The sequence below is a fragment of the Nesoenas mayeri genome (assembly GCF_963082525.1).
Source record: "Nesoenas mayeri genome assembly, chromosome: 15".
NCBI lineage: Eukaryota > Metazoa > Chordata > Aves > Columbiformes > Columbidae > Nesoenas > Nesoenas mayeri.
In genome coordinates this window covers 14,437,139-14,446,143 of record NC_137559.1, presented here as the reverse complement: position 1 = coordinate 14,446,143, position 9,005 = coordinate 14,437,139, and the positions used below count along the sequence as shown (strand labels likewise).

Genomic DNA, 9,005 nt, shown 5'->3' with positions numbered 1-9,005 from the left:
CCATGTGTGAACCGTTCTCTACTGAAAACTAAAGAAAGTCTTACTGAAATAATCCTTTTCTCCTTGCTTTGTAAGAGGCCTAGAATACAGCAGTTGAAGTGCATGGGTCTGGCTGTTCATGCAAGTCTCGGGGGACTAGTGCCAGGGGAAAAGCAGCCAGCAGTCAGCTGTACCCATAGTGTACTCAACAGGCAACAGCAAGAGCTTTTTGCTACTGGCAGCATTAATTTTTGCTTCAAATTATATAGTCTTCAATTAAAAAGACCAATATAGCACTAAAAACGCAATTCAACATCTTACTGTAGCAGAAAGGGACAAGACTTCACTGACTAGGCCATTATTGTCTTGCATATATTTACAATTCTCAAGCAAGTTTGCTAGGCCTATGTTACTCAGTAATTCCATATGTAAAGGGACAAGAAGCAAGTCTATTGCTTCCTATAGAGCTGAAGAACTTGGACTTATTTGTCACTTATTTCAGGGAGCAGATCTACAGTAGCTTTTTTTTCTCCTAGGCAACTAAGTATTTAAAAATGTCAGTAGGCATGAGGAAGCTATGGCTGAAGTTACAGCAAACAGGTGAGTGGCCTCAAAGCATGTGTGCCTACCCTAAGAGTTTTACAATATGTAAGCTGCCATGGGTGGCTCAGTCTTCTTGTTCCTCCTCCCCAAATCTTTGAGATCCCAAACTCCCCATTTAACACATCTTCCTACAGTTCCCATCGCAGGAAATGAAGGGATGTCTGTATCTGGAAGGCCTTTGCCATTGCTGGTTAAAAGACTTCTACAAACTGACCAGTCTCCCTTCCCCATATCAACATTTGTTTTGGTAGGAAAGACTGAAACTTAGCTACAAGATACATTAACTGAATTCTATAGCTGGCTGTTTGTAGACTAAAATGCCTTTTTACAACAGGCTGTTAACATACACTCTAACTGTTAAATACACAAACAAGCGTTCTAGAAAAAAAAAAATCATATTAGTGGCACTTCTGCCAGTTTTATGAAGTAACCACTTCCGCAGTTCCAGCATGCAGACCTACAGAAGAGACGAGCCTGCTCTACTGCCCTGTCAAAGCCCTGGAAACCTTCTGGACCATCCCTGAGGGTTCAGTATCCATCATTAGTTCCCAGGTTGGAATCCATCCAAGCGGCAGTTTCCTTGCAGTAGCTAGATACTTAGAGAACTCAGTTCTAGCAGCCAAAAGCTTCATCTACCTAGCTGCAGCTAGAAGGAAATAACTTCCTTTTTGTAGCTCCTAGCTTCTCCCTCCATGTGTTACTGAAGGCTTATACCTTCTTTTCAAAGGAAGGATTCCGCATCAGTCCAATGAACTGCTAAGAGCAGGAGTTCTAACTTTTCTATGGCTGTGCACTCGAGTTAGTAGCAGAAGCAAGCTTTCACTGCCGATTTGGTTTTGAGGGTCTGGAATCCCACCTACAGTTGTGCTTCAGGAGTCCCCTTGTGAGTTATGTACAGTTGCATGATGTTATTCCCATATGCTGTGGAACACAAAGCAAAAAGCTTCTGGCAGCCTATTTACAGTTCACAGTTGTAAAGTAGTTCACGTTACAGTAGTAGCTCCATCAAAATAGGCTCAGCTAAACATTCAAGTAACAAAAAAATGCTAGTAGTCTCTTGACTCCAATATATCCCTGTGTCCATTGCCGGCAATGGACATTAAGCCAGGTGAATCAGATCCTGTCACAGAGGAATTAGGGTACACAGTTGATGCAAAGTGCAACTTCTCAGTGCATGCGGTTGCAAACAAAGCTTATTTAAGCCTCATTGGGGCATTTTCTGATGAGTAGTGAGTATGTGACCAGGTTCTTCACAGTATAGATTCTTCTGCTGGTTACACACATTATAAACATGGTCCATATACACGTGTTGCTCCAAGTTAGCTGTGTACTTCTGTGCCATTTGGAGTTAGCTTCGCTTTCCTCTCTACGCAAGGTCCTTTAGCAGAGTACTGCACCAGAAGAAAGGGCTCTTTGGTTTCCCCTTCACCCACAATGCTTTCCTCGTCTTCAGACTGGCTGATCCTCTGCAGACGCAGGTAACACCAGCAGCCCAGTATCAAGGCACCGAGAGCCGCAATAGCAATCAAAATAACAATAACAGTCACCACGCCAGTGGTGGGGCTGTGATCCGTAATAGACATGGTCAACGTTTCCAACTGTGAGACTTCTTAAAGGAGATTCTTCTGTCCTCACTATCAGGCTTGCTGCATCTTCAAACTCCTGCAGTGGAAAAAACAGACACTTCATGAAGCTGTGCACTTCTACCATATTCAGCAACATTCTATTCATGGTTGGTAACCTTTGCAATGGCACGTGACCCTCTTGCACTCAGTGCTTTCAGCTTTTCACACTCCTACAGTTCTTACTTATTTTAAGCTATTTATTCAAACTGCCTTTGAAGATGCAAATAAAAGCTAAACTTATTTCAACTCCTGACATGCTTCTCAGGATAGCACATGGTCAGCCTGCTCAGAGGTAACACTTCTTCCTAGGAGCTAAAGGATGAGACAAGACACAGACACATAGACTATATAGCAGCAGTGCAGTTCAGTATGGACATTTAAGACTATTCAATACAAATACTAAACCATGGGTGAGCTCTCAAATCCATGACAAGGTAGCAATTCAGCTACCTTTAGTCTTCCAAAAGGAATCTTATGGAAACAATACATTTGGGTCAGAAGTCTGGCCCTTTTTAAAATTTAGTTTACAATCATCCATCTTACATACTAACAGTTCCAGGACTGGTAAGCTAATTGCAAAGGTAATTGCAATGCTAATGCATTACTATAAACTTGTCCATAACACTGATGTTGACTACACAGTAATTAATTGGTTCTTCATTGACCTGATAGAAAACACATGTTGCTTTATACGCATTTTTCAAAAGAAGCAGGTAGAGCTAGATTTATTGAAGACTAACAAAACACAAGGGCAAGTTCATTATTTTAAGCTTCTGCTCCTCTTAGTGGCTTTCAGACCACAAGAGCAAGGTAATGTGCTGGGACTGCAGCCAAAATTAGAACAGAGGCAGCAGGCAGGAAAATGGGAGAGAGGAGGAGCTCCAAGACTTCTTGACTCTGCTGCTGAGTTCTGGCAGGTAAAAAAAAAATAAGTATACATAATGTCTCTTGCTACTTTCACTTCCAAATTGACAACACTATTGAAAGGGTCATGTGAGCCTTGCCTTAAATTTCAGTTACTATTTACAAATCTGGTAGCTTTATGTTCCTCAACTTTAACTGGGATGTAAGGCAAAAGTCAGAAATGACCCATTATTTCCTACTGCCCTAGGTCTTCAACAGGACGGGAACTCATGGAAGGCTTCAGTAGAGACCAGAGCTGGTTCCCACCTGGGAACATCCCTTATCTCTCTACTGCTCTGGGGATCAGGTCAATACTCTGGTTTCAGGTGCAGTCCATATGGTTCCCAACTGTTCTAAGGGCAGCTGCAAGTGCAGAACAATGTCTGCATTTCCCCTGGCAGGTGCCACAGACTGGCAGTGCAGTGACAGGAGGATCTTCTGGCCGCTCTGCCAGTCTGTTGAGGGCCCCATACCTTTGTTGGAAAGGCTCTTCCTCCCCATCCTTGTTGCAGTGTCTCAGCTCTAACAGCAACATCTTCATTCAAACCCCTCAGGAGAAGTCAGTCTTAACTAACCTCGAGTCAGAACCATTAGGTTATTGTGAGCATTATCCACTGCACTTGAATTCTCACCAGTATTTCAACATGTAAGAGAGTCGAGGCAATTACAATGCACTGTCTTTCCCAACAGAGCTCAAGCTGGAGACTAAAGTTTGTTCCTTAACTTCTTGTTGAATGGCAGACTCACACACACTGCCACATGTCAGTAAAGACACATCCCCTAAAGAGAAGTCCAGCACGAGTGTCACAAAACTAACTTGCACACACTCTGGCTACATTCCCAGCCGCATAAATGACAGCAACCAACAGCTTGTAGCATACCTGATATAACCAACCAAGTCCTGCAGACCCAGCTTTGCCCAAGAAAACAGGCCAAGCCACACCACAAACCTTCAGCAGAGCTGTGTGCCCACTGCAGCTGAAGAGGCGTATGAATTTTGCTGTGATCAGCTTGGTTCTGCAGTGCTTGCTCAACACAGGGTGATCAGCTGTGGGTGACTACAAGTGACTTTCATGTAGTTTGTTTTCCTCAGGGCATGTCTGAACTGCAGCACCATTTGATCCAGCCACAACAGTACAGCATCAGCACAAGAGATGGGCTACCCTGCTTCTCACGCAGGCACTGTGTGGCCACGTTAAGCCTTCCGCAGCTTGCACAATTGCTAGCAGCAATGGCAACCTACTAGCACTGTTGCTGTGCAGCAGTTTGAAGCGACACATAACCTTACATTAGAGCTAAACAGTTACTGTCACCTAGAAAACAGCTTTCAGTACTGGACACTAGCATTGCAAATGCTACTCCTGGCCAGACTTCCAGTGCGTAGACAGCATCAGCTGTAAAAGGTATGAAACTGTGCACATCGCCATCCTCTGTATCAGCAGGATCTTTCGGCAAGCTGGTTTTAGACCTCAGCGTAACATCTAACAAGGCACAGACCTTTCCAAGCAGTCTTGAGAAAGAAGTCTGAAAGCAAGAGCTAGATGTTAGGTCTGGCTAACAGAGGACCTACATCTATCTGGACTGTAAGAAAATAATTTCTCCTTCCCCCTTTTTAACAGCTGTGGACTGCAATGGTCTCAGTTTGACCTGGAAAATACAGGCAGGTCTGTAAGTTCCTATTTGAGGGAGAAATCGGGCTCTCTAAGGCTGCAGTCCTCTGTCCTGAGACAAAGTTCCGTCTTATCAGGTTCCACGCTGGGCTCTTGCCATTCCTTTTCTCTTGGGATCCCAAGGAATACAGCTGGACCAGGAAGTCCACTGTTTGGGAAGGTGCTTCTGAGCAAAGCACACGCAGCAGCAGTTCAGCAGAGTTACAAGAGGTAGGAATTTATTGCCATCCTTGTGTGAAGAGCTGCATAGTACTTAATTCTTATTTACTGTCCTTGGACACTTCTGTTTAACACCACAATGACAATTAATAACACTGCTACTGCTTGCCTGAAGTTGTGAGGCAATTTACCACCTACTTCCACCTTTTGGAAATATCCTGATGATAAACCATCCAAAGATCAGACCCAAGTCTCCATCAGGCTCATTTCTCAACAGGCACCTTGCAGGCCCACTTGCATTCCATGAGTGGGTGACTTCAGTCACTGGCAACTCCCACACAGCCAGTGCTTCTGGAAGATAGGAAATTTTACAGCAAATGCCAGTCAGGGGCATAAGTAGAGAGTGTCAAAGTGCAGAGCTGGCTAGGAAGAACATGCTGATTCCTTTGGGTATGACAACTTTGTTTCTTAATCCTCTGCTCTAGCCAGTCAACTCAGCTTAGTCATGACAGCTCCTCCTGGAATAAATGCACGAGTCCTTTACAAAAGGACAGATTTAACAACTGGGGATCAACTCTTCTTGTAGAACTCTTGCTCCTAACTTCACACACTATGAAGAATATATCAGACTCATCCTTCCAGTCTAAGAGGTCATTTCTATTTATTGTCACCAACTAAAATAGTTCCAAGATAACTGAGATGTTAACAATAGTAGACATAAACAGAGCAGAAAGTTGCAGGATATTATACGTGTATGCTCACTCTGTTTACACTAGAAAGTTAGTTTAGCTGGGCTAGGTTCTCCTGTCTCTCAAGTGACTGTGCTTTGATATGGCAAGGTAGAAAGTGTCAGAGATTGAATACTGGGACCTCCAGGATGCAGGAGACTGATTTACCCTTATTAAACAATTTCCAGTCCAAATCTGAGTGCAACACAGCCACTTACAGATTCCTCTTAAAGAACTTTCTTGGCCAAACGCATAGGTTTTCACCTTTCAAATTCTGAATGCTTTTTGACTTGATTAAAAATTCAAAGGATCTGCCTCAGTTTGAACTCTGGGACAGGAAAAAAAATATGCAACATCCTTTGGATGCACTGCCCAGTAAATTCCCTTTCTCTAGGCACAGAAATGAGTGTGATCTCACTTCAATACTATCAAGATAATCAGGTTGCATCCAGAAGCCCTTTCTAGCTTCTGTTTGGAAATCTCATCACATCTTTGCACCAGACCATAGTCAATGCTAAGAGATGTAGGAGAAAAGAAGTCTGCTTATCTTCGGAAAGGTTATTCCATGAACATGCACCTTCTAGAATAAGGACAATAAAATTCAAGGTCACTTTCTCAAAGCACTTCAGTTCTCAATGAGATAAAGTGTAAAGTCATTCTTTCTGCAGACAGACTCACTTCTCCTTCCCCTCCAGGAACATGGAGCCAGCACCCTACATAAAGTCAGGTATTAAGCTACTGTACAGACTGGCAGTGGTACAAACAGCTAGTTAATGGTGCGGGATAATAACTGGAGTGGCAGCACTTATTTTATTAGCTCTGGATAGTTTTGTTTCAAACACCTGCAGCATTCTGGCGCTGAAAGCCTCAGTGTTGTTGCTAGCTCATGCTGCTATTTGTCTGGCTTTAGGTCACTGTATACCTAGAGCTAAAGCTCTCCTGCAGCCTTAATTCCATCCTTAGCACGGTACATTTGCATGTTGTAACTATACTAGTAACAACTACCAGAGAGGCCTTTGGTTTCTGTGTTTTCTCGATGCAGAACTGCAACCTCACCACTCTTTCCACCAGCAACTGATTGAAATCAAGATTAAGTTGTCTCCAGAGTCCACTTCTTGATGGGAGAAATACTGCATTCTGTAGATCCCCTTAAATTGATCTAAAGGGGATTACAACTGGCTTTCAGACTCCGCTTTTCCCTTCAAACATACCTGAGCCAAAACAGCCTCCTACATCAGGTGCAGCACTGAGTGCATTTATCACTTTTACTGTCAGATATTAAAAGCTGTAAATTCCTGATCTTCAAAGGGATTGCTAACACCATCCATATATACTTGGTTGCACTTGAAGTGCTATATCCCTTCCTAACACGCTTGCTATCAAAGCATCTAAGCTTATTTACTCATTAGCAAGATTAGTCAGATTCACTGGTGGGAACTGCAAATAGCCAATCTCAGTTCTTACAGCAATCAAGCAGTGAAAACATCAGCTATAAACCACTTTTCCATAAATAACTGCTTCTTTTCTCTTTTTTTGCCTAATACCAGCTTTTACTCAGAACTTCATTTGTGAAGTTTTATTATCCAATTCAGAAGCTGTAAGTAACAGAGAAAGAGAAAGGCCGTTGAAATTGCAGAAGGCTGCTAGCGGACAAATTCAATGCAAGGCTGGTGTTCGTTTCTAAACCAAGTCTTCCATGATTATAGGCATTCTGCTGCTAAGTTTGCTATCATTAATGCCTGCAGACACGTTTCTGAAAAGAAATACTGCTACCATAGACGCCAAAGCTATAGAAAGAGGCTTCAAAAGCAAGTCTAGCATAGCTCACCCAAATATACCAAAGTCCTCAAGCAGTTACATTTAAGGTGCAAGTATTAAGTCTTCAGGTTTGGTTTTTTTTGAGTTTAGGGGGGGAAGGTGGGAGGTATACTTTCTATTGCAGTATTTCGCCTAAAGTAAGTTGAATGGGGCAGGTCAAAAGAAATGAGAATAAAACTGCCAGAGTGACCTTCAGCTTAAATAAAAAAGATTTAGTAGTAAGAGCTCAGTTTAAAAGCCTCCACGTTAAGATCTTTAAGAGACAAAGTAAAAGCAGCCTGTACTACATGCTACTAATTGTGAAAAAATGCTTTTTCCTGTATATGCCAGTAAGATTACTTGTGAGGAATGCTGCATCCTCATCACAAGAGCATCCTTATTGCTGATGGAAGATAAGGGGAAAACCCTCTGGGGAATTAGAGCTGTAATTCTGCCACGGGCACACAAGCACATACCCCACCCCCACTGCCTTCATAATACAGGAGTGCTCAGGCTTCACCACTTCCAAAATAAGTGGGGACACTGGTATTCTTATTAACAATGTGATTTCAAGAGCTGACAGACGTTCTCAGCAGCACAGCAAGTGGAATAGGTTTATGCTGTAACTGCCAGTCAGGCAAGCCAGCCAGTTTATGTAGAACTAGAAGCAGGTTTGTAGAGTTAAGAGCATATTTGCTTCAGACATAACTGCATGGCTGGCAAAGCATCTGCCACACTCTATATTCCTCCATGTCACAGCCACATGGAGCTCTAATGAGAGGTCCGTCCTGACAAGATAACAGGGGCACTTCTGACATTGAGTCATCAGAAGTAACATGCTGTATATATCGCATAGCTTAACTCTTGATATATTAGAAAAATTGCTGAGATGGCAACATTAAGTTTGCTGATAAGAAAATCCTTTTCCTATTCACACATTGGAGGTAATTCTCTGAAGGTGTGGTCTGGGGTTTTTTAATGGCTTTGTCTAACAGCAGCTAGATAGCACCCATGCATTTCTGATATTCAAGCAGGTTTTATACTCAGCTGAAATCTTCAAACCACAAATACTCAAAGTCTATTACATACCTGCACTGAGTAGCTTAGGAGCTCAGGCTAAGAGTTGTCTGCTCTAAGTTTCAGAACCAGCTTATGAGAAAAATGAAGGTCACACCGGCTTTGGATCTTGTCTGGCAAGTCTTCCTCCTCGCTCCTCCCCTGTGGAGAGGGATGACTCTGGTCTCTAGATGCTCCACATCCCGAGTCCCTTTTGCTCTTGGCTCCCCGGAGTTACACAACAGTGTCTAACCATTAGCTCCTGGTACAGGCAGCTGGGGAAAGCAGATCTGACACCAGCTCACCTACCTGCTAACCAAGGCAAGAGTCATACAAGTTGTTCAGGGCTATTCAAAAGCAACACCTGACAGATGTCCACACCTGCATTCACGTCAGGAAAAGGGAGAGCACGAGACAGCAGGGTACGCTGCGGGTGCTCGGGGGAAGGAACACAATTCATTCTCCACAACTCACGTTCCTGTGAA

The 9,005-nt window shown here is 43.2% G+C and overlaps 1 protein-coding gene across 1 annotated transcript; it reads right to left on the bottom strand.

Annotated features, from left to right (window-relative positions):
• Positions 1–1,756: 1,756 nt before the first annotated feature.
• On the bottom strand, positions 1,757–2,165 carry SNN (stannin; the record flags this gene model as incomplete). The annotated part of the gene is made up of 1 exon (XM_080354073.1): positions 1,757–2,165. One exon carries the CDS (start codon positions 2,163–2,165, stop codon positions 1,902–1,904), a length of 264 nt encoding a protein of 87 aa, XP_080210199.1. The 3' UTR covers positions 1,757–1,901.
• Between the last annotated feature and the right edge of the window lie 6,840 nt (positions 2,166–9,005).